General features: G+C 40.3%; 1 protein-coding gene across 5 annotated transcripts in view; it reads right to left on the bottom strand.

The window, feature by feature from the left end:
* RERE (arginine-glutamic acid dipeptide repeats) overlaps positions 1 to 27169 on the bottom strand; it is a 254957-nt gene that overhangs the window by 86678 nt on the left and 141110 nt on the right. For all 5 annotated transcript variants that reach the window (XM_075114260.1, XM_075114261.1, XM_075114262.1 and 2 more), the window contains 3 exons: positions 16912 to 16960; positions 13123 to 13247; positions 12137 to 12236 (listed from right to left, as the gene is read on the bottom strand). In XM_075114260.1, coding sequence (XP_074970361.1) covers positions 12137 to 12236; positions 13123 to 13247; positions 16912 to 16960 — 274 coding nt within the window. The remainder of the gene's footprint in view (positions 1 to 12136; positions 12237 to 13122; positions 13248 to 16911; positions 16961 to 27169) is intronic.

Below are 27169 nucleotides of genomic sequence, written 5' to 3'. Positions count from 1 at the left end.
CAGCTACATGATCTCTGCACGCTGCTCTTAGAGATGCATTAACACATCAGGGCCATCAACAGCACCTCACACCGCTCTAAGTCAGGGAGATGCATTACCTAAGATCACTTAGTAGAAACCATTGCTTTCAAACCTGTCTCCCCAGGTGAAATTTCCTCATGTACAACAGAACAATGGCTTGTAAATCTGCCTCTTTGACTACATCAGTGTCAGCTCCCATGACTGCACCTCCACGCAAGTGAAACAATGATCTCTGTCCATCTTACACAAGCCACGAACCCAATTATGAGAATGGAAAGCTAGACTTGCAGCGCCAGTGCTCAATGCCAACGCTCAAACAACACTGACTTTTAAGTTTTTTTAAATTGTTTTTTTAAGGCTCCTGTGGTATGCAATACCCACTTAAAGGCATGAAAATAAGATGTTGTCTTTTCTACTGGGTACACATTAATTTTTCTCCCTGTTTGCACTCCAGCACTGGGAAGAGGTCCATCTTAAAAGAAAAAAGGACTATTTGTTTTGCCAGCTCACCTCGCAAATGCTTTTTTCTGTGCATGCCACCACCTAAAAGATTTTTCACTCAGGAAATTTGACAGTGCTGAAGAGAATAGTGCTTCTGTTTCCCTTCCCGCTTTGCTCCCTCCCAAAACATGCGAGAATGCCAAAGCCTCTTTGTAACTTGGAGGGCATCTTTATTTTGCCTCAAGGACAACACGTGTTTTTCCCTGGCAGCCCTGTTGCCCAAGCAGTTCAATCTGCAAAAAAAAAATACATCAGGCAAGCCCAGAAAGAATGGACTGGTCTGACAGGCAGCTACTCTGGTTACTGAAAAATAGAATAGTTTACAGGCCATCAGAACTGTCCCAAATCAACAACAGAAACCATGAACGTTAACTTTTGACCAAGTAATTACATTAATAACAATCACAAAACCTATAAGCACAGACATAGGAGTCATATAACAGAGAAGACACAGATGTGAAAACAAGAGATGCGATGCAGTTTTAGAGTCTCCTGAAAAATGTTACTTTCAGCAAGCCGGGGAAAAAAAGCTGCTCTAAGTGCCAGGGGTAGGAAAAAGCAACAAAAAGGAAAAAAATCTTTTCGTAAGTGCCAGAGTTAAATTTACATGTTTCAATCTGGCTCATTCTCTGCTTATTACTTTCGGTCATTTAATATCTATAAGCACTTTATTGGCAAGCAACTCAAACATATAAATAATGGCTAATGATGACTGCCTATGGTTTCATTAACTTCTGGTTGAACTTTTCAAGGCATTGCTATAAACACTAGATTACTATCCTGTCATCTGGAGAATCACCATTTTTAGCATGAACTCCGCCATCTAAATTTTGAGCCACCGTCACATTATCTACATCTACAACTGCAACAAAAGGAACCGACACAAAGGTACTTACACTTCAGAACAGAGAATACAGCAACTTCTGCATCACTGGACAGGATTTTAGATTAAAGAAAAACTCTGAATGTGCACGTGTCCAAAAACCTCATTTATATTACAACAGTCATTAAACAATGCTAGATCACAGGCAGGCCTTATTACCATAAAGCCTGCGCATTACCACAAGGTTTCAAGTTTCCAGTACAGCTTCTCAGCAGAGCTGCCATTTTCTGTCTGCGTGATGTTGCAAATAAATTCTCCTTTTGGCATGGCTCAGCTGTCAGGCACCTCTGTTCTGTAATGAACCCATGAATTACATCTTGCAGCTCTGACATCTCTGGTCTTGCTCATCAAAATATTGTTCTTCAAATGTAATTTATAACTTAATTTAAATGTCCCTTTTACTGTGACCTTTTTAGATCAGAATGGCATTGCATCTGGCAGCTTCTACTTCAGCAAGGCATCCTTTTGCAATTACAGTCATTATGATCTCCGTTGAAAAGCCCATCTGAGTTAGGCTGCATTCATGCTACAATATTAAATAATTGCAGTCCATTAAGAACACTGTTAGATTCCAGAGTCTTTTTCTCCAAGGAAAAATTGCTACTATACAGTGAGAGAGTAGTACTGAACTACTTTGAAATCTACCCAGAAAAGCCAATAAAAAGCAGAAGGGATTGTTCAGCCAGAACACCCCTTTGGGGGATGCAGTCGTGTCCAGCATTCATAGGACAGCACCGGAATTCAGGACTTCTCCAGGTTTGAGTGCTGGCTCTTCCACTGAACGATCACTGGTCATGGACTTGTCAGGGCACAAAGATATAAAGCCTGACCTGCTAAACGTGAGGTAAATACTACCAATATTGCAAGAGCATTTTACGACTCAAGTAATACAGATGAGTCAAAAGAAATTTTTCACTGCTGCCAAGCAAGATGCTTCAGTGGAACTGTAAAAGAAGATGCTACCTGCCTGGTACTGCACCGTCGATATTTACATAGCATCCCTACTTAAGCATCAGTTATGGTAATCTATGCAGGCTTAAGAACACTCTAATTATTTGCTCCTTTGATTTGCTCCTTTGACTGAAGGGGACATTGGTCAAGATACCCAGTAGCTCTCTATAAAACTGTAGCATGTTTAAGAGGGAGACACAAGGAAAATGAGAAGCAGAAGGAGAATTACTGCCCTGTGGCCTGAGTAGCTAGGTCTTTTGGTGTAATTACTCTAATCCAAGCATCTAATTTAATGCAAGATGTAGTTCAGGCCACTTCTTTCAGTAGCTGAGCTGACAAATTTCAGTTTGATGCAGATACTTTTTATAGCTACGGACATCTTGCCCTACTATCAAATGGAATATGCTCCATAGCAAGTATCTCTCATTAGGTGAAACAGCAAAATCTATTTTTAAATTTGCAGCATTCTTTGAAGTGCTCATCTTCCAAAATAGCAAGATTTGATTTTTATTAGCCAGTTCTGATGCCCAACAAGATCCTAGCCCCAAATGCCCTTTAATTCCAGGAACTGCCCCCCTCCTCTTGGAAATTCTACCTCCTCCCCACCTGCTGCAACACACTACACAATGTGGATCAGAGAAAAAATACCCTGCTCTCTCAGACAACAGAACGACTTTGTTGAGCTCCCTCTGGTGCCCAAGGACAACGGAACCTTGAACCAGTCAAGAATTTAAACTACCCAAGAAGACGACTCTGCCCAACAATCTTGTTTTGCCAACGCACTGCCACAGCTAACTGGGAAGTTTTGATTAATAACTAGTTGACACAGGCTGGCCTGCAACAGAATTTGAAACTGAAAAAAGGTGACAGAAATCAGTAAGCTGCTTCAAGAGAAAATTACTACTAGTTCTGATTTTTTAACTACCTGATTTGTGGTATCTGAGAGTTTTAAAATATTGAAATCAGTCCCCAGGGCGGGGAGGGTGGGGGAGGGCAACTTCCATCTCTTCTCCCTAGTTCTAATCTATTTTAAGCTTCTAAACAACTCTAATGGCTACAAAGTGATCTAGATGCTGATGATGGAGATTAAACAGCCAGATGCTTATGTTACATCCACTTTTCACACACTGGTACTGCCAGGGCTCTGTCAAACAGCTCCAAATACAGTTGCAAAATACAGAACAGTAGAGGGAGCCAACTGTGCCAGCTCTTTTTGTGAGCCAACACAACAGCCACGGCTAGCGCTCCACAAGCATCCACGGCAAGAACTTGCCAAATATCTGCAAAACTCAGAACAGCATTTTAAAAAAAAGAACTACCAAAAAATATGAATACTTTATATATTCCAAAACAATTTTTAACAGTAACCACGACAGTAATTTTTGGCTCTTTATCTGCCCATTTCAACAGTTCCTCTAGAAAGATTTCCTGACTCATCCTATAAGTGAAGTGCCGAAGTTTTTCCCTGAAGAGCAAGGATAAGGGTGAATGAAAAATCCAAAGTGGCAAAACTGCCTTATGCACTAGAAGTGGCTTCGTTTTCCAACATGCCCAGGCAGAGAGTGATGGCCCCTCAAGTGCTGTGCTACCTCATTTGAACCATGAGAGTAGCTGTTAATTAAGACTCATCCAAAAGGAAAACTAGTAATAATAAAAAATGCTAACATATATTTAAATAATTTTTTATGCTTTCAACCTTGTCTGTAGTTAATGAACAAGAAAATCTGGTCTAAGGGCAAGTTAAAACAGGGAGTAATTTGTCTGGGTGACATCTTACTTAGAACTGAATTTCCTTAAACTGGTATTACACTGTCATGTTTGTCACTCATAATGACACGTTCCCATGTAATAGCGTGTTACGAGAAGTCAGAACAATGCTATTAGTAAAGAGAGATTTATTCAATATTAGCATATGATTGTTTTGTCTTTCTTCCATGTAGTAGTACGCAGGCTTAAGTGGTGGTATTTTCTTCCCATATGAGGATAGAGAGAGTTGCCGGCTCTCTGATTTCCCCAGCAAAAATAAAAATAAGATGCACATCAAAATGACCACAAACTGAGATTCTCTCTGACACACCGAGTTTGCACGCTGTCATTTCCCATTTCTTTCCTAGGGTCTGCTCTTTTATATAACTGATGCTCACACTCTTAATCGGAACAACGGGTAAGGCAGAACACTGAAAATGAATTATTATTCTGGAACTTGTTTAAAAATGAGAACGAAGTAGTAATTTAACTCCTTCTTGACCTGGATTCTCTCAGAAAAGAACTGTAGAAATTCTGAACAGCAGGCGTAGGTCAAAAGCAGCAAAGGATAAAAGAGGTCATGAGTTTTTGGCTTTGTATTAATACGGAGCACAAAAAGCATCTTAAAACAGACCTGATACTAAATCAGAGCCCTGGAAGACAGAGGCCAAGAAACGGGAGGAAAGAAGGAGAAGGAACTACACCAAGATCTACCCCACTGTACTTGCCAGCAGCAGCAACTTTGTGTTCAGTATTCACTGCGTTACGGTCTCTCCGTGGATTGCCAGATCTAGGGCATCAGCTTTCCTACCACAGAGCATGTTTTTTTCCAACCCTGTTTGTCAGCCATTACTGCTCTCTAAAATCACTGTTATATTAAATGCTTCTTTTGATAGTTCTAATCTGCAGGGCTTGCCAGCTCCAGTTCTTGTAACAGGCCTTTATCACATGAAGATGTTTTAAAATCAATTCTTCAAGCCTTTACATACCCAAATTCTAGATACGTCACACCTTCCTAATATCCTCGGAAGTTTTTGCCTACTCTTCTTCCAGCCGAAGACAAAGCCATGATGTCAGTGAAGGTCTAACATTGCCCCTAAGGTGCAAAGTAAGATGACAACAGGGGAAGAACCCCTTGCTCCTCCTCCTCCCTACAAACAGCTCAGCTCAACTGGCTTCTGGGACACCACCAACCCTCACGCTTTCTTTTAACGATACATCAGAGGCAACAGCTTCCACTTCCTTAGAAAAAGTGAACAGCTCTGAGCAACAGAGGTGAATGCGGGGTTTTTGCTTGTGTGCCACAGCCAGCTAGGTGTAGAAACGGACACGGTCTTCTGCCCAAAATGATCACGGTATTAAGGCACACAGTAGGTGGTAGCAGCTCACTCGGACTGTTTCCCTTAGCTCTACTTCTTGCATTGTGAATGAAGGCACATTCAAAATGCTAAGGGATCCAATACAGCTGCAGTTATCTCCAAGCCTAACAGAAATGTGGGGTTTTTAAATGAAAAAGTCTTTCTCCTTGCCTGTTAACTCTGACGAAGACATCCTTAAGTTTGAACTAGGGGCAAGCCACCATAAATCCTTCCACTGGAAGAACGATTTGAGATGTTCGTACCTCCTCAGTCGTGCTGAATCAACTACCCGATAGCTGTCCTGCACACTGCACGTATGAAGTGATGTTACTTTAGAGCATCCCACAAGCCGTACGTGCTTTGCTTTGAAAAATCAACAAAACCACAGAAGCACCACGCTGGAGGTCACATTAAAGTTTTCATGACCAGAACACTGTCAAAAAGCCACAACACACTTGTCTAGATTTACAAGATGCCTTTGCAGATCCTTAATAAGTCTACAACTATCATGCCAAAATCTTCCTATACAATTCTCACAGTAGGCAAAGTTGTGAGGGTGGGATAAGTAAAGGAAGAAAAACACGGAGGAAAACACCTGTGAAAACAAGGACAGTTATTCATATGAAGACATGCTAATAAAACTTTGGCTATTGTGTGCATGTAGCAAGCTACTTAACAAGCTTCCATAAGGCCCTTCTGTGTACCCTGTTTAAAAGAACTACCACTGTGATACAAGTACATATAAATATTTGTTTTCCGCCTCAAAAAACAAACCAACCAAACCCAAAACCACATGATGGAGCTGGAGACTTACTGCTCGATAAGTTTGCATGTTAACTTTTCCACATCTACAAAACCAGGTTCCAAACAAATGGGCCTTTAACTGACTTGCCTATAAGCTCTCTATCCCGTAAGAGTTTACAGCATTTCTAACACATGCAACAAAAAGGGACTACTGATGTATTAGTGTATATTAACCGGGGGGAAGTTACATAGTCACCCTGCAGTTATCACTTCTGAATTTAAACTCCAGAAGTGATTTACATGGCTCTGGATATTAAGAGAAGGGCTCATCCTATTACATTTGAAGGCAAAAACTTCTTTAGATTGCTAAGGAGCAAGACAAAACTTACTCCAGCGATCTGCGTGCCTCTGAAATGAGCCTTCCCAGGGCTGAAGTACAATTTTAAAACTTGGCCCTTATCTAAGTTTTCTGGTATTCTTTGTTGATCTGATCTCTAACGCTTCCTGATCTGAGAATTAATAAAGGCAAAACTCAATGTCATTTCTGCTTTTAAGAACATCTAAACTATTTTCTATTACGCTATTTTGTAAGGCAATACTGAACTGCGTGGGAGAAACAACCTGACTTGTCTGACACTGCAAGCCCTGGTTCAATAATCTGCTTAAATGTTCTGGCACGTCACGTTAGCTTAAAAGCATGACGTGGACAAGAAGGATGTCCCCTGTAACAAGTGCTAGGATCATACCTCTGAGTCCTCCGTCCCACAACAAAGGAACGCTCGGTACTGAATTTCCTATGTGAAAGAGGAGTTTTGCAAAACATAACGCAGGAAGGCAGGAGAACAAGGACACACAAAGAAACAAATAAAAATACAGTTTCACCTGCTTGTCTGAACATGCTTGAATTTTATCCTGCCACAGAACTTAACTGCAGGGTTGTCTTTTCTTTTAATTTTAAAACTTGGAACTCCTCCCCATAGCTCCACAGAAGTATTATAGAAGGCCCAGGTTACCCACCAGTTGCATGTGTTACAGAAGAAATTCATCCACGAGTAAAACATACTGGCACCACAACTGGCCATTTTATAAAAATGCTTCCACAAGACTTTCTTCTTCCTTCTACACAGGAGAACAAAACAGTGTGTCAGATGCTTTCCCACACTGAACATCTCATTAGAGTCAGTGATGCACTTGCAAGTAAAGAAAGCTAAGCAAAATAAGGTAGCTAATTAAACTAGTCTGACTTAGGGAATGAATTTTAAGGTTTTTGATTGATTTCCAAATTTCAATTACCTTGGAATAGGAAAAAAAAAAATTAACACACACACAACCCACAAGAATAACCCAACCCACAAGTGGCTGATTAAGTCTTGGTTCTCCTGCATGATCTTCTTACTGAGGATCTCCACAGGTAAATTAAATACAGTGTTTTGAGGGGCTTTTCGATGGTATTCTGATTATTAAGAAGTGATGCCTATCCACACTCAAAGCCCAAACGCACTAAAAAGGCAAAGTGCATAACACTACCCTGGATTAATTATGAAACTTCGACATCAACCATGCTGGCTCTCCGAATGCAATAATGTTGTCCACAGTGACCCAAGACAAGGTCTGGGAGTAACTCAAATTAGTATTTCCATTTCCCTTTTCACTTACTGGGAAGTGTTCTGCAAAGCAATGTGGTTCTCCAGTTCACAAGACAGGAGGAACTGGGTAGCTATAAAAAAAAAAAAAAATCTATTTCCATCACCTCCAATTTCACCAATAAAAATGGCCTCAGACATTATGGTTTAATTATGAAACTGGGGGAAAAAAATGTACTGAATACGCATTTTCATTCACATGACTAATATTTGAAGGTCTAATGCATCAAACGGCCTTTGTTCTGAATATTTAAACAAAGCAGAAAAACCAGCTAGTTTTAGAAAGCCAGCCAAATTCAGCTACCTGTTCTGTGGCAGTATAAGAAAAAAGCCCCTCTCTACTTAAAAATATCATGGTGAAAGACTTTCAGAAGTGATACGTCCTCCTCCATTCCTCTCGGTATGACAGCCAACACCCATCAGGAGGGCAACAAATTCCAAATAAAAACTTTATTTCCTCCCTAAGGGTTACAATGCATCCAATCCCAACCGCCAGACAAAGGAACAGGAGTTGAAATTTACCTGGAACATTAAGTGAATAATTATTTCAATGAGCTGATGTATGTGTTGCATCGTGCCTTCCATGATCTTCATTTCTATCTTGTATAATTAACCATAAATCATTCTGGGGGCTACAGCATCTGTTATTACATAAATAAAACACTGGCAAAGGAGCTTGTCAAGACTGATTTATATGAAGTGCTGCTCTGAAGTTTATTGGATTTCCATAATAAGAAATCATACTGTATCAATTTTTTTTTACATTAATCTTCTGGGTTGCATATGATAATTTCTAAACAAAAACACAACTTTGTGCAAGGTAAGATTCTGACAAATTGTTTATCAGATAAATCCGATATGTTATAAATAGATGGCGAACAGAAAGATAAAGGGCACCGTTTTGTCAGGACAAGAAGTTACTTATCCAACCTGTTTTAAGTTAGTCAAAAGAGTAGGCTCTCAGAAATAAGCCAAAGTTTCTTAAAATATCCCACCAGACAGAACTATCAATCAGAAGAACACACTTTTCTAGAAGAATTCAAAGTGAAAAGTATTTTCAGTGGTTTCTAAAAATAGCGATGAACAGTATTAGTACACAGAATAAATTTCTGAAGCATGAATAAATCAAACATCACAGAAGCCTAAGGACCTTTCAAGAGTCGTTAAGGTCAAACCTTGCAGATTGTATCTTCTCAGAAGTAAACCAGTCCACGTCCAGGCAGACTATTTAATGGGAACTACGCTGGGTCAATACAGGGTTGAAAACTAGCCTAGAGAGGAACAGAGGACTTAGACCACAATTCCTACAAAAGAGAAACTTCAGCAAAGCTAAAGTTAATGAGATGATTACAGGAACACCACAGGGTAAGTCTTACTGCTACGCATTAAGATGTCATATTGGGAGAAGGGGAAGTCATTACAACACCAGTCAAAAATATTACACACAGACGAAGAAGGTTCTTAAGAGGATAAATTAAGAGTATGTACAGTGCTTTTAATCCAGAAGTGTGAAACCCTTGCCCGTTCAAAAAATAAATCAGCAGTGATTTTCTAAAGTAGATGTGCACTAGAAATACAAAGATAAAACAATCAGAAGAACAGAAACAAAATATTTTGGGACTGATCTAGATCTCAGAAGCAAGAAGTCTACAAGTGCAACTACAAGCTCCTTGGACTCTCAAGTGATTAAAGGGGTAATTAAAGTAGATAGTGAAGCAGTGAAGTTAAATGAATTCTCTGCATTAGTCTTTTATTATAGATGACAAGGGGGAAGAAATTCCAAATCCAGTGATGATTATTGGCCTTAACAGAGATTTGAGTCTCTAAGAAGGATGTTAGGGAATAACTTGGAAAACTCTGGAGTGGTAAGCCACCAGAACCAGATGGCATCCATCCCAAGAGAAAGGAAGGAAACAAGAAAACGAAGGGGATGTGCAATACAGACTTAACTGCAGTTCTTATCAAACAATATAGAAACCTCTAACACCCTGGCTATCGTTAGGAAAGGAACCAGAGGACTCAGATTTATACATTCACCCTGGCTCTCAAGTGCACTGTGTAGCACTGGGAAGTAACACTTGACTTTGCAGATGTAAAGTGAGAACAACGAGGAAGCATTTAATTTGGGTATAGAATTTGATCTTTGGATTTCAGCTAGTTACACATGAGAGTGTACAGACTGTATTTAAACGACTTGGCAGAGTAAGAATGAAAGTTCTGTTGCTGCATATTTAAGAAGTATTACAGGGGCGCATTTTAGATCTTAATTCTGTTTTACTCCTGTCTGTTGCAGGAACCAAGACAAAAACTGATGTACTCTATGAAACACACAATCAAATACAGGCAGAAATAAAACAAAAACCCAACGAGAATGGTTTTGGTAACCGAAGTTACATAAGTAACATTTTTCATGTTAAGAATACAGGCGTTTCAACTTTAGTGTAGATATCAAGTTATACATACCTAATCATGGACTTCACCAGTTACAAACCAGTGCTACAACTTACACAGTTTGAGCTTCTTTTTAACATTCTGAAGTATTTAAAAGCTTCATGTAATGAGATGTTTTACTGACAGTAAAAAAAAATATCAGTTAAGCATATTTAATGTGATTAATTTGATCAAGTCGGTTCTGCTCACTTTACTAGAACAACCAAACAACAACATGCTTAGGATACTTCCTCTAGACAAACAGATAATCTGCTCTCTGTTGCAGAGATTATCACTCAGTTTCTGATGTGTACCACAGCCATCTACAAGCTTTTAAGAATTTTGTAAATAAATGGTTAAAAACTATGCAACTGTAAATAATTAAAGCATAGCAAGCTGAGCCAGACATAATATTGTGGTCCTTAGGTAGTATTTAACGTTAGCCAATTTGGAGGACTACCACATATTAAGTTGGTTTTTGTTGGTATCACTACTTTTATTTTTTCTGAATGAAAACAAATTACTTGAGCCTTAGGCACTGTGAGCAAAGTAACTTAAGAGTCGCTGTAGATAGTTCCAGTGCTGGACACTGAGGCAGAATATGCTTAAAGCTACTTTTCGAAAAGGACGTCTTTAAAAATTAAATCTAAACTACAGACCGCATCCTCCTTTAGCAGTTTCACAAAAAAACATGCTCAGCTGAAGTTGCTCCCAGCTTCCAGTCCTACCAGCTGTAGCTCTGCTCTGTACACTTCTGTTGTGATTCTCCCTAAAACATTTTACAGATTTAGCTAGAAAACCATTCAGCAAAGGGCCCATCCTGCCCTTTCCACTGCTTACACAAGTGCATGTGATTAGAATGCAGCCAACCACCATGAAAATGACAGGACGGAACTCAACTGTTCATACCTCCAAGGTATGTTTTATGGATAAAAGGTGGCATAAAAAGAGGATGAATTAAAAGCCTTTGTTGGTAGAGTCGGCAGATCTGTGTGTTCCTTCAGAGCAACATATGACCAGTTACACAATTCCTTTTATTATAGTTCAGGAAGGAAACAATGAAGACACAAAGGTCAGCTTAGAGCCACTACCACCACAATTCTCCAAAAGCTGTTTCCCCGGAGGCCTGTCTGCAAACAACTACAGATTTCACTATGTTACCAAAAAACATGCAATGACGGACAAGTTCAGCTTGATTTAAAATACCGTTTCATGTACTGTGATTTACTGATGTCAGTGCCCTGCCACCCTCCCCAAAACAGTTAATAGTTGCAACTGCACTGAAGCTGTGTGAGCATCTCCCTCACATCCATGTAACTACTCAGTAATGCTTTCTTTTCACACAATGTTTATGCAAGAGACAACTGGACATACATGCACCCAAACATAAACGATAATAAGACTGGATCACGAGCAGGACAATTCCCAGACAATCATTACCACACACGACACAACACATCTGAGGGCATTGTGACTTTTCCTTCTAAGGGACAACTCTTGTCCTACAGCTAGAAGGTAGCTGGGCCGAATGAAAGGATCAATAGCCAGGTCAGGTGTCAGCCGAATAGGTAACAACTCCAGCTGGTGCACTTGACCCACACAGCTTCCCCTACAGAACATTCCCTGGCTGTCATCTTGAAGGCACCACCCAAGAGTTCATCACTGAAGTTCTGTAGGTCAGACTTTTGAAAACTAGTTTGTGTTTGAAAGGAAGTTATGATATCCTAGGCTACTATCATACTTACACTGTGATCCCAAAATCTGTTTTACCTGCTAAATAGTTTATGCACTACATGCTTTATGTAGTCCAGAAACAAACGGAAAGACTGTTCTTCCATGCAGTAGTTCTATATACTTACTGTATTGAGTGCATTAAGTGTAGTGTCATCACGGGAAGCTGCAACACAACCATCTTCTGTGGATCCTCCATCACACATGCCTGCAAAAGCTGCCATGCTCCTTTATAGTTTGAGGGGGGAAAAAGAAGTTTAAATTCTTGAGCTACTGTTTGATGCACACATCATGCAATACACAAATAGCATATTTAGTCCTTAAAGCAAATTTCAGGGCCTTGCAATACTGTTGAAACAAGTAAAACGAGGCACGACAAACACCACTATTTGCTGTGCAAACCTGAGTCACCTCAGCATATGGAATAATTAATTCAAAATTTAAATCCAGTCTACGTGGATTTCATCAACTAAAGATCTGCACTGCAGTAGTACCAAAGGCTGATCAGGATTATGGAAGATATAACCTCCATACGGGAGGACAGAGTCTCACCAAAAGCAGCAAACCTTTTGCTGTAATCTGTTTCATTACATTAGAAAATGGACTTAAATTGCAGGTTCCCCACATCTCTGAATTCTTGCAAACTACCAGTAATTTACTCATACTCTGAATTACTATGAGGCCCACCAGTGCATCTAATTAATCTATCAGGCATACCAGAGATCTGTATGAAAGTGAAATGCAAACCAGAGGTCATTCAAAAAACAAACACCATTTAATCTCTGAAGGAACCCTACGCTAGCACGGCCATTCCACTCGCGGCAGTCACTTCCCCGTTACACAGTACACATCCAAAGCTCTAGCACGCTAGCACATACTGCTGGCTTGGCATTTTAAATCCAAAAGCCTCAGCCAACAGAAAGGTCCTGCATTGGTCCAACATCAAATCAGAGCATTCATGCCTTGAACTAAACATTTCAGCTTATCCAGCTGACATCCGCGCTGCCCCAACACAGAACAGAAAGGAGTGACCGTAGCCAGCTGCACATACACGGCAGTCCACGTTTCCACTACAGCATTCTGAAGACATCGGTAATATCTCGGCTGAAATTACCTTGCTGCCCTAAGGTACATCAGTAAGTCGCAGTCATTGACTCCTGGCATCCACACAAGTTCTTCGTGCTGTGTCACTGTGTCACCATCCGGGGAAGGAAATGGCTGCAGATCAGGAAGCTTAGCCTAGAAAAACAAAAAATTAAGAGTTCATACAGACATTACAGTTGTTAACAGTGTTATTAACAGCACTTGTGTGTCTCCTAACAAAGTTTGTAAATTCTGTGGAACCGTATGATCTCGCAGATGGAAGATATTCAGACAACAGGTGGTGGAACTATGTGATCCAAGTTTCAGAAGTTTGAGGAAACCGGGTCACCAAGCCCCCATCTATTCACTTTATCCAGCATTCCTTCTTCCAGGGGGGTAGTTAGTTTTCGGATAATTCTGCCGGGTTACACCACCCTTCAGTCCACCACCAGCGAAGCCCTTCTGTACCTAGGCCGAGCGCTAACGCGTCTGCAGAAATACCACAGCTTGAAAGTAAACCATTTTGTACCACATACGTAGTCCTCTGTTATACAGAAGTCAAACACTGGTGGACAATCGACCCTCAAAGAGACAGTTTTCATCTGTCAAAAAGATGCTGTACAACTCCTGCCTGCCAGGCTAAAACATACCTATATAACATACTAATACGAAAGAAGGCAAGAATGTGGCTACCATGTGTGTACCATTTTAAGAAGCAGTAACAAACCCTACATAGTTGACACTAACTTTAAAACTAAGTCCTCAGTAAATCATTAAACTCTGAGGAGAAACAAAGACATTTCCTGAAAGTGAGATAGCTCAGTGAAATTAACTCTGCTACTAACTAAGTATTACACTGTATCCAGAGACCCAATTAGCATCTTTAGTCATCTACTGCTAGGGGATGAGATAGCCGAGAGCCTCTTCAGAAACAGCTTTTAAGCCCTATAATTACCTCCCATACTTACAGCGCTAAACATATTTGAGAGGCAACATTTATACAGAACCAGTAATTACAAGTCAGGGGTTCAGATGTCTTTAATGTTCTGCTCTTTAATCTGTACTTTATTTTACTTCTTGCATGGGAAAATGGGTATGTCATTGAACTTCTCTTCTGGAAAAGGATAGGCAAGCATTATACCAAGATGAGATTTCTATGACAGCTATGCATTCTAGCAACCGTGGTGCTTTCACAAATAAACGTTTGTCCCTATGTACCCCAGGAATTTAACATGCCAAGGTACTACAGTTATTCCAAAGAGTAACTTCCTCTCGAACACCTCTGGTCATTAATTTGCTCGCCAAAAGCTTTCATAGGAGATCATTTAGCAGAGACCCGCTCCCCTCCTCCTGTGTGAATTCTGACAACCGCAATTCTACTAAGCATTTATCTTCGCTTGAGTCCCTACTCGCTATTACAATACAAGAAGTCGTCTGAGGTACCTGTGCACTAAATATCAAAAAAACCCCACAGTCCTCCAGCATCTGTAACACGCTCAATATAAAGAAAAGGAAGGCAACATACATTAATCAGAAACCACTAATGGATCTCGGTTTCTGCATTCGGCTGCATATAAGGTGGGAGGAGGAAAGGGTATCCATTCCCTGAGTTAAAGTCCAGTGTGTAGAAGAGACTATTTTTACACTTTCCACAAAATGAATAAGACTACAGAACAGAAAGTGGCAAAAATCTTCAGTCAGACTTCCTATCGCAGCCTACAATCAACCGTCCGTGTATCTTAACAATATACCTTATCCTAACTAACGGGGTGAGCATATATCCCCTCTTAGCAATGACATTTGTCAGAAACAAGGATGGTCAGCAAATGAGGGAAAGAACAATAGAAGTTAAAAACATGAAGCAAGCAAAAAATTAATAGTATTCTCAATCAGTGGACCTTCTTCCTGCTTTCTTTTCCATCCATAAAGGCATCTGGTAATTATACCTTACAGCACAGTTGACTAATACCTGCCAAAATATTAGATGACAATTTCAGATGAAAGTCGTTTTGAAGGTATCATTTACAATACTCTTATTATGACTAGTGAAAAGAATACTACAGGTTTAATTGGCAAGGACTTTTTTTCCCCTCTAGATGCAAAACATCTTTAAGAATCTTACAGAGTTTCCATAAATGTTTAGTTTCACTACTTATTAAAGAAGATTTTAAAAGTGTCTGCATGAATATTCATCACTTGGGTGCAAAAATCCAGCACTTGGGCAGTACAAAGGCAATTCCACGGGTAAAGGAGAGCACTCAGTTCCCGGTGACAGATCTGGCGTTACAAACCAGAGTAAGTTGCATGTTAATGCCCTTTAAGAACAGATTATTTTCAAAGCTTATGAAGATTTCCCTCAAATTAGAACTAACGCACCAGGAACAAACCAACATCTAGAGTCTTAACCTTATTCTGCTTCCCAGTGTTTGAACACATTCAGCATGCTTTCTCAATTTCTATTTTAACAATCCAAACGATTTAAGGCACTAGTCTTAAGAACTTACAGTTCTTATTGCTTCTCACAGTCAAGCAAACAATACAACTGAGGTCTCCCTATCTTTAAAATTGAAACTTACCCTCTCTACAGCATCAGAAAGTAAAAAGAAAGCCTGCATAAAAAGCTTCCTGGGAAATATGAGACTATAATTATAACATGACTTCTGTAGACTACGGAAAAAAGGGATACCTCAATAATTCTCCAGAATTACCGTGCCTCCTAGTTAAAAACAATTTAAACTGCTTTGTATGAGAATTATGCAGGTAAGAGGGTGAGGACCAGCTAACCTCTTGAATGGCACAGGGTGAGTGTGCTGGTGATGCTGGCACAAGACAACACAGAAAAAGGGTATTTAGAAAGAGGTCTATTCCTAAGAGCTGCCAAAACAGCTCCAATTATAAATACTAATTTCATTTTTAAGACAACTCTTGAATCACTCAATACACAACGCCTCCCCCTGACTTTATGCTGAAGTACCACAGTTGGCCAAACTCATTTAACATACAAAAACAAGACGAGAACATGCGCAGACTTCAAGTGTAAACACAAGCCAGTGAGGAAATGAAAAGCCACAGACACGACACCAGACAGAGCACACTCCGAGACAAACAGAAACGGGCCAGCAGCTTAGAGCTAATTCTGCATTAATGACAGCTACATTACAGACACGCTCAAAAGCACTGTATGCTGTGTTAAAAGATGAATACATGCATATATATGTATATATGGATCTCTCAACACAGTTGCTGTACAGGAAACAAACCTTTCTCAGGCTTAAAGCTCCCCCATCCTTCTAATTTTGTAATGTGGTTGTTGGAAAAATGCTGTCTTTTTTTTTTTAATCGCTTCTAATAGAACTCAGTGTTGTTCAAATACATATATTCACAAAAAGGACTGTTACAGGCAACATACTATCAACTTGACAGTTTTACTATGCAAATTAAAAGATCCAATTATATTGAAAGTAGAAAACACCACCAAATTAATTTAATATAGTTTATTAAAAACATTGCTTGGTGAAAGCCAGCTGAGAATGCATTCATTTTTAACTCCAGAATGTGCTCAATAATAGGTGAGGTTTTTCCTTCATTTCCAGTAGTTACTCATATTCCTTCAATCTTATTCTAGAATTAACCCAACAGCAGTTCTAGTAAAACACATTAACCTACCAACATTTGACATGGAAAGATATCATTAACTGAGCTAAGGAATTCTAAAGAACTCATGATGAATCTAAAAACCTCATTGTATAAGTGTCCTCTGAACAGATCTAATGGCAAAAGCATGCCCTCTGGATATTAGAATATGAACAAAATCCCTTACCTGATGGCTGGGTCCAACTCTGATTTCACCTTGGGTGCTGTTTAGCCTCCTAATATATAAAGGAAAAAACAGTAACGAGAAAGAATTACAATTGATGAAATTTAGGATCATATCCTGTATTTTTTGTCATTGCATTTCCAGTGCAGATGGAAGAGAAGCAAAAATAATACCTTATTAGGAAAACAAGAAAGGATATACTCAGGAGTATTACAGGCCACAATGCAAATAGCAAAAACCAACAGGGCGAGTCTAGAACTTTTAGTCAAGCAGCTGAAGTCAAGACGAGGATCGGTGTGATCCGCCCTCATGGTAGAAAGAAAGCATTGGGGAGCCAATAACAGGACACACATCTCCCTGCTTCTTGATATTTACATTTCACACATTACAGAAGTAGCACCAACTTCTAATCAAGATCCTTTAAAAGCCTCTACAGCTCGGAACTGCTCTATGCTTTAGCTGGTCAACTCAAAAGTGTGCTATGCAAAGACTCACCTTCCAACCAGCATCTGACTTGTACTAGTACCATGTTCCTTTAACTGCTTATTTCAACATTACACCAAAAATAATGCAGACAACACAATAAGCACTATGCTACAGATTGATAGGAAATACCATGTTCCTCATGAACATCTTTGTGGTAATTTTCATTTTGAAAGAGAAAATCCCTTAAATAAAAATGTTTGGGTTATTAATCTTTGAAGAACAGAGCCTCGCCTTACCAGAATTGGCAAAACTAATTCCGCTTTCTCCAGGCAGAGTTCACAGAAAACCATTCAAGTTACTTTGGATCTCACATGCAAAATTATCTAGCTCTTGTTTTAAGAAGCTAAAATTATTCTTGCTGCTTCATTTACTACCATCACATCAGAGAGCATGACACAGAAGCATGGAAAAATCTAAAAAGCAATAAAACCATGCCTTAGAACATTTGTAGAAATGAATTTAATTCAACTTATGCAAAAAGGGCTTCCCTTCCACATAATATGCTTGGCCCTCATATTTTTCCACTATTTTGAAAATATATTTATATAAAAAACTTCAAGTTCCAAACGAACTGTCCTCCATGCAGTGAGAGTTACACTCTGAAGGGCTCTGTGCTGCTCACACCATTGGTTGGAGTTACCGAAACATCACGTTATATGGTAGACAACCCTGCTTTTTCACGTTGCAGTAGAATTACCCTGGCGACAACCGAAGTTTAAAGGTATGCCAGTATAAACCAGAATAACACATCTGATGTAACAGAATATATTAATCTTCCTAAATTTTAACAGACTAACAGATTAAATAAAACTTTATCACTGAAGAGTGCCCTTTGACCTTCTTTCTTTATTAAATATATTACAATATAAGCACATGACCAAACCTATTCACTGGAAATACTAATTTCTCAAGGACTACAGTTGAACCCACGGGACCTCTCTGCCGTAATCTCACATACGCAGCTCTTGTCAAGAGGCAGAGCACTATATTCTGTGAAAGCACTCGTGCTGAACACAACTGAATCCAAAGAAATTCAGTTGTCATTATCCCGCTCTACTCAGCGCTTGTCAGGCCACACCTGGAGCACTGTGTACAGTTCTAGTCCCCGCTGTACAAAAAGGATGTGGACAGGCTGGAAGGGGTCCAGAGAAGGGCCACCAGGATGATCAAAGGTCTGGGCAGCTGCCGTACAAGGATAGGCTGGGAGAGCTGGGTTTGTTCAGCCTTGAGAAAAGGAGGCTCAGAGGGGATCTCATCCCCATGTACCAGTACTTAAGGGGCAGCTACAAAGGAGGTGGAGACTCCCTTTTTACACGGAGTCCCATGGAGAGGACAAGGGGGATGGACACAAGTTGCTCTTGGGGAGATTCTGATTGGACACGAGAGGGACATTTTTCACAGTGAGGACAGTCACTGTTGGAATAATCTCCCCAGGGAAGGGGCTGACTCGGCCACGTTGGACACTTTCAAGAGTCGCTGGACAGGGCGCTGGGCCGTCTTGTCTAGGCTGGGCTCTTCCCAGAAAGGTTGGGCTAGATGATCCCTGAGGTCCCTTCCCACCTGGGATTCTGTGATTCAACATTCTTCATTTCCTATAAGTTGTTGATATTTAAACAGACATCTTTTATTTACATTCTGCATATTTCATTAGAAGGATGACAAAATTCAGAGCTGTTATATGACAAACTTCAATAACTGCAAGACATTTAAGTGAGTCTCAGCACACTAGCAAGGAAGAACACACACACAAACCTAACAGATCACCGCCTCCAACCCAGAAACAGCAAACTGGAATTAATCTTGCCATTTGCTGTTACAGGAATAATGACATCGTTTTACATGGAAGCTGCCGCCCTGCAGGATTTCTTCTTCACCCTGCTGTGTTCCCAGTGATTGTAAGCAATGAGTAAGAGTTTCCTTTAAACATTAAAAATTAAGATCAGAACTGTAAACTGCTAGCCCCGAGCAAAACTATCAACAGAGAGCACAAACCAATAAATGCCATTTGAAGTCAAAAAGGTTACAAGAGGGGCTGTTTTGACATGATCATTTGCATATCTTTATGAACATCATCACCTCAAAATTTCAAACTATGTTGCGTGTGTTAAACTTCACCTTGCTGACCACTCTGAAATGTTATTCATTGGTGCACAAGTGGGTAAACTACAGCAGGATATCTGAACGGACCTTATGCAAGGCAACACGACAGGAGAACCTCTCGGACAGGAATAAACTTAAGTTTTGGTAATTCTCAATCTCATATTGTGAGGTCTACTCAATGCTACCTTCCCAAGTGAGCAGATCCACTCTAAAATATGTGCCAAAAGTCTCCTGAAAAGAACGAGAACATGTCAACATGGTTTTTTCCAACACGTACTTTTGCAAGACATGATCTGACACTGTTCTCTTGTTTTCAGGTTATGCAAAGAAATGACTGAACTAGAAAATCAATTTTATATTTACAACAAGGTTATAAATTAAATACTAGGGTACATTTTTTCAGCTACAAGGTGTCAGAGGAATGAAGGGGAACAACAGAATGAAGGAACAACAGAAAATGCTGACACTCTTCCTTATTCCCAGAGTTCATTTTAAAGCCACACACATCTCTGCTAGTCAGTGCAAGTCAAATTTAAAACATGTCTATGCAGTTTCTGCCAGCTGCAATACCTTGCACCAGCCAAAGGCCGCACCAGTAGGTTATGTACTTAAACAGAAAGTTAAGCTATTTTCTGTTTAGACAGGAAAAACACAGCACTCCAAATATCCCCCAACTCCCAACGTCTTCAGTTACATCACGCTGAAGGTGATAAATAAAGCATTTAAGAATCAAGACTGATTACAGGATGCTGGAGATAAAAAGCAAAGGTTTGGATGGGAACTTCTGCTCCTAACTATTCACATGGAGTTAGCTGGGAAACAGCGGGGCTACCCAACCGTGATTCCTCACGTGAAAATGAAGCGTCGAGAGAAATATTTCTGTGTGCCTTTTCATCACTCATTTACTATTCCTGATTATATTCACACCCTAAAGGTACTCCCTATCCCTGCCCAAAAGGTACGGACTGAACTGAATGAAGTTGCTGTGCAGGAAGCTCTTTCAGACAGCACTGCATCACACTTTTTTTCTTTTAAAAGGGCACAAAGCCGATCGCTCTGCAAGGGCACACAATCTGTTAAATAATTTTTACTGTTTCCACATCCCCAGGAATGGGTTTGCAAATGGAAAGAAAATTCTTGCTATGGAAACTAAAATGCACCGTAGATTTTGAAGCTAAATTATATTGGTGGAAAGCAATTACAATAATAAAGGAACAGCACTCTGAGTTTATTCTATGGGAAAGGAAAAAACCAGGACCCAACACTGTATATGAAATCTGACACAAAAGAAACTGATGTAACAAAGCAGTATCCATAGCAACAACAACTTAATATTTCAGTCCTCTTCAGCTGCAGTGGATTAAATATAATGACAAGATGTTCCCTTTGAAAAGTAACCTGTTGCCATGACAACGTTGTATTCTGCAAAGTAAACAGGGGCTGGTCAGAAAGGAGATGGAAGCTTGCGACTGAATATCAAAAAGGCAAGAAGCTTCTGTAGCTGAACAGGGCAAAACAAGCACACTCTAATCCGAGAGAGGCTTGTTCCAAACAGTTTGCAGAGAAGAGAGAGGATGTTCAGTTCAATGAAGCTTTGTCCTTTCAATTCTAAAGCAACAGGGGAGGTTGGAGGTTCAAGGCCAAAAGCAGCACCGCTGCGAGAAAGGAGTTCAGAGGTGAGGATGAGAAAGGAATAGGAGACAGCACAGGGTGGTGCAGAGCTTTAATTTATCAGCTTTAGAAAGAAGGAGAGAGAGAGGAAGGAAGGCTGGCAACAACAGTTCCTGCTCTATTTCCAATACAGAAGCAAGTTTAACCCTGTTTATCATCTACCTCCTTGTCTATACTGTACACCAGACTCACACCATTTCCAGAAAAGCTGGCACAACTGGTAGCCTTTGCCCATGAAAGTAACACAGCACTGCAATGCCCTTAAGGACTGAAACATGGCAACCAAAGAACTGCAACAAAAGAGAGTTTGAGCTGCAGCAAACTACACCAGACAGGCCTTGAGCTCAGGTTCAGGACTTGCAACACCAACTTGTAATGCGGTATTGCCAGAGCCATAGGGGATTCAGGGCTGGAAACACGCAGCAAAACTCTCCAGAGTTTGGAGGCAAACGGCATGTGCAGATTTCCGCGTAGCGCTTCTCTGCATTGTCCTATCTTTGTCCTATCCTTGACATGAATCCAAGTCAGTTCCTTACCCAGCACATTTAGTGAAGGTCTTTGCTGCTAAGGCGGGCTTCTGAAAGAAGCTACACAGGCTGCATCCATACGGTGGACCTTCAAGGTCAGGGATCAGGTGTACAAGGAAGAATCAAGGAAATTGCAATACTACTACTTTCATGTTTTCTTTTTTACTATTAAAGCTCAGCAAGAAACATGCTATGCAGTAATTGCACATGTTTTATACAGACTTACGAGCCAGAGATGGGGACGAGGGAGGAGGTACTACTGCAGTATCACACTGAACCAACTATGTTCTTCATCAGTTCATTCCACCCAGCAACGGCCACGGTTTAATTCCATTCTGCTGTGGTCACCATGCGCTCAGTGCTCTGCACCACATACTGCACTTCCACCGGCTTTCTGAAACACTTGCTACTAGCAGCAACGGCTCAGAAAACTTGAAATAATGCTAGTATTAAGTTTAAAAACAAACAAACAAACCAAAACACTGTGGTGTGTTTTGGTCACATGCAGGACAGCATTCTGTGCTACCCATTTAACCACTCTTGGCATAATCATTCCTATTCTTTATATTAAGGAGGTCTGTAATTAAAACTAGGACGACGCTTCAACAGAAAAAGGTTTTTAACCGGCCAAGTCACTCAGCCACAGCCTACCTCTCAGTCAGTCTTTCCAAATCCCTTTGGAGCCCTCCGAAAAGGGTTTTCGGAACCAACTTGCAAAAAAACCACTGCCTACTGCAACATATGCGTATCACTAACAGCAAGCTTCACAGCGCAGGAGAACTTTCAACAATTACACTAGGTGTACTATCAGTTTAAGTAGCTCTCACCACCCTGGAATACAGCCCATCGCAGGGGACAGGGCGCTCTGAAGTTGAGACCAGACGGGGGACCAGGGAGGACAGTGATTACTATGCATTCAGCCATCACAGTGCGAGGACAGACTTCTAGCTAAGGAAGCGTGCAAGAAAAGGTAGAAAAGGTAAATATTTTTATATGATGAAAAATTAAAAGAGGGAAGATACAGCTTAAAGCTATAATATGCAGGGGTTTGAGGGTGGTTTTTTGTTTTCAATAAGCAATAATGAGCCACAACACTAAACAACGATTCTTAAGAGATTTGGGTTTATTTACAAAGCCTGGCAAGAAAATCAAGGACTTGCTAAATAAAACCAATCCCAAACTGGATATATAGGCAGAATAGATTATAAATTGCAACCATAGACTTTAACATTGATGCAGCCACACAGTCACTATTATTGGCAAGATAATCAGCTACATAAATTGAAAGCATGATACAGTAAGACAATTCCTAGACATTTGTGATTTCTGTAAAATTAATATAAATCTGAAGTAGTCAGGAAAGACAATCTCAAGAAAAGGTTTTTTTTAAAAAAAATCCTTTTATGCAAATGATCCAATACCCAAGTTGGAAAAAATGCTCTTCAGAAGCAGTTCTAAAAACATCTGGCAAGGATCATTGTTCCGTCTCTAGAGGGACAAAACTGGAGAGACAAAATTCCTCCACTCCAGCTGATTAATGCCAGTCCCTTTCAGGTCCTGATAAACTATTTCTTACATTCAGGAGACCCATTTGGTAGAACATACTATTCCATTTTATTCTGTGCATCCATGAAACAAAACTCAGAACTTCCCTTCCCATGCTCCTCCCTCATCTGATGCTATGCAGGCTCTGTCTCCAAAGACTAAACTATTAAAAAAAAGAGAGGTTTACATACATTTGCACCTCTGCAGCTCTAAAGAAGTCATAAGATTTCACCACAGAGATGCAAAATAGACTGCCCACAAACAATAAGCCTCTATCAAACATCACAGCTCTAGTCTTACTTTCTCCAAGCATCTGCTCATGGTCCCTGTTGGGAGACGGGATACTGAGCCAAATGGATCCTCAATTTGACCAGGGAAGACCATTCTTGTGCATGTTATTACATTACACAGTTCAAAACACAAAAAGGGACAATCAGGTTCAGGCCATTCATCCTTTAACCAAAAAACCCCACAACAACCACAAACCTGCGATAGGTGCTTAAAAATGACAGAGTTAGCTCATCCTCCCCCCAAACAAACAGCAATTCCTGCTTAAAGCCAATGAGTTAGCCACATTGTTTTGTGTTCATTATATGGGGACCCATATCAATCTACAGATTAAACAACGGCTTGTTAGCTTCTTCCAACAATTACTTTCTACATTAAAAAAATTTACTTCAAGTTACCCGATTTCATGTGTCCATCTTGCACTTGTGCCTTAAAACTTTTTTCCTAAGATTCAAAAATCCCTTTTCCAGACAAAATATCTTAATGCTCGGAAAAATATTCTTGCTAATGGTCAGCCTCCAGTAAGTTTAAGTTTTGTTTAAAACCTGTTGTAATAGTGTGCTATAATAATAAAATCTACGAGCAATTTTGTGTCTGAGTGAAAAAATCAAGCCTGTATTTCAGGCAAATGAACTTACATGGGAACATTTTTAGTGATTGCTCAATCTAAAGCAGCAATGAATAAACACGTGCTAACATTTCTATCTCCGGTACAAGCTCAAACCTGCTGACTGATTGCAAAGTCAGAACTTTACGGAAGTGGAGGACGCAGTGTTCTGCGCCCATTCTGCTGTTTGGAGAAGGAAGCAGTTGCAGAAGTTGGAGTGAGACAGGGAAAGCTTTTTCAAGATAATGTTATTTTCCATCAGGTTTATATAGGAGAAAAAAAAGACTATGCAGTCCTTAGATGTATTGTCTCTTACTCAAAAGGTAGGATGGAAATGATCATAACACAGCCATTCCTTGACACAAGTTTTTGCGAGGCAACAAGCATTCTCTCCACACAGGAATTGCCTGTTGGGGTAATATTTGGCTGTAGATTTCATTGATCACCTCTCTCATATCAGGGAGATCACAACTTCAAAAAAATAAATTAGTGGAAACCTTTGCATGGTACAAAGTTTCTTTAATCTGGTCTACGTGTGATTTTAATAGATCCAGAATGTTACTTATTTACAAGCAACATTTACACTGATAAATAAATACGTAAATGAATTTAACATGGAGTTATGTTGCTTTAAGTGTTTATCCTGTATAGTTTCCAAAATGGTCAGGCGGTAGCTTTGCACTTCCCAGAGTGAATACTCACTATTAAAACAGACTATATGCTACCTCAGCGCCATTTCTTTATCACAGTCACAGTTTATATGCAAGACAGTGGAACAAGGCAGCAACCCAGCAGTTAATTTTTTCCATAAAGTTTCATCAAGGTTAGATGCAATGATCTGCCACTCAGTCTCTTCGCTTGCTTGACAACACAAATCTCCAGCTTAACAGCAGAGACATGGAGAAGCAACAGCACATGTTAAAGGTGGTAAGTATGAAAAATATGAAGCATAAAACAAGCTTGAAGATAGCTCCAGTTCCGCCATACACCTGGAAGTACAAAGTCCTAATTAAAACAAATTACAGCCTAAACAATTAGAAGGAAAGGGGAAGAGGTAATGTTACAGATTTAAGTCTTGAAAAGAGTTAAAATGAAGCCAGAAAAAGGGGAAGTAAGACTATCAGTCCTTGGCCACTATTTTGTCATCTACAGGACAAAATTCAAGCACTTCCCATAATATATTTGTAACTTCAAACAGTTGTTTGGAGTGGAACCGTAACTCACCCGACCACCTATCAACAGTCCCTGAACTGGAGAGAATCTTCCGGGCACCCAGCCAGCTGACAACTTCACCATTAGTAGGAACTGCCCAAGAACACTCTGATCAAGGAGAGAGGGTCTTCTCAGCACAGTAGAAGTCTTGCCAGTACCACAGATAACTTAAAGACAGCCTTACTTCTGCTACTACCACGGGCGGTTTTGGTCTAGGTGGTTTTTTTTGGAGGGTTTGTTTGTTGGGTTTTTTGTTTTGTTTTGTGGGGAAGGGTAGATTGTTTTCTATTTGTGTTGTTGCCTTTTTTTTTAAAACCAAAGCGTAACAGTCTCCTAAACCTACAGCACAAACCTAAGGAACTGCTTTCATTATAAACTGCCTGACCAACCCCACAACATACAGGTGAAGCATGTGGAAAGGAAAAATTGAGATCTCAAAAACATGGAAGGTCTGCTGTGAGAGGAGTATTGCCACAGGGAATAAGAATATCTACACATTTGCTAAGAGCAGGAACTATTTGATTCTACATGAGCACAGCATGGACACCAGAGGCATCCTTCAAGGGGGAGTTCTGGGAGCCAGTACAACCAACATTACATCCACAGGTTCTCATGTGCAAGTGATTAAGTGAAAAATGCTTTATTTGGCATATTATTCCAGCTGCATTTGTTTTGCCAAATGTAATACTTTTGTCTGACAATCAGATTTTGTTTTGTTACAACCAAGAAACATTTTCTTTTTCTTTCCACCTATGCTATTTTAAGTTAAACTTACTGTTTTTAAAAATAACCATGACCAATTTTCATTTTAAGTTTAGAAGCAGCACTTTTTCCAAATTTTTTCTAAATGCATGCACAAGTTATCACTGCAAAACAGCACAAAGCAGACTGCCCTATACCCTCGCCACCCCTTAATGAATTCTCCTCTGCTTATAAGTCAACATTCAAAACAAATGTTAAGGACTCTAGGTGCCATATGCCTGTAATCCTGCAGAGCAGTGTCATGTTCCTATACGTATTCAAGTAGCTCCTTTATTAGGAATAAGAATGTTTCTAAAGCCTAGGCCTACAGAGACAACCCTTTCAACTCTGAGGTGATTCAGCCTGACTGAAGTTCAAGGGAATTGTGCTCTGTAATCTTTAGCATAACTTTGCTTCAGCCAATGGCAAAATGGCCAGTAACCCATACTAAATAAGTGCTCCTGATTTTTATGCTCTATAGGCATAAAAGGAAATGGAAGAGGGAATGACACAGAATCACAGAATGGTAGGGGTTGGAAGGGACCTCTGGAGATCATCTTGTCCAACCCCCCACTTCAGACAGCATAGAGATACAGACGTGGCACTAACATGGGCAAAGTTATACAGCCTTATTCATCACCCGTTCCTCAGCTTCTGAGAAGAGAGGGAAGGTACCCCAAGTAACGCACGCCGCATGGGTGAACTGACTGTGTGTGCAGGCCTAAAAGTCACCCTTCTGCTGTAAAGTTCCAGAGATGTCGTTACAAGCAGCACAAACCATCTTGTCACCCTCAAACTGACACGCCAGTAACCCACAAACAAGTTGCCCCGATTGAAATATTTCCTCTCAGGCGCAGGCCCCGAGGTGCCAAGATCAGCTGTGCAAGGCTAGGCGCAGGGCCGCAGCACGACGGCACCCGGCTTTGCACAAGTTCAGGCACTACTGTGAACGAGAACACGCTGCAGAATCAAGTTTACTCCTGTTCCAACACACCCAAGTCCCCTCAAACCCATTTATATTTAGCAGTGACAAGCCCACTTTCAGCAGCGATGGTCCCACAAGGACCTCAAAGCCAGTTGCAAC

Source organism: Phalacrocorax aristotelis, chromosome 19 (assembly GCF_949628215.1).
Source record: "Phalacrocorax aristotelis chromosome 19, bGulAri2.1, whole genome shotgun sequence".
In the NCBI taxonomy this organism is placed as follows: Eukaryota; Metazoa; Chordata; class Aves; order Suliformes; family Phalacrocoracidae; genus Phalacrocorax; species Phalacrocorax aristotelis.
Note: the sequence above shows the minus strand (reverse complement) of the source record. Positions and strands in the feature narration are given on the sequence as shown.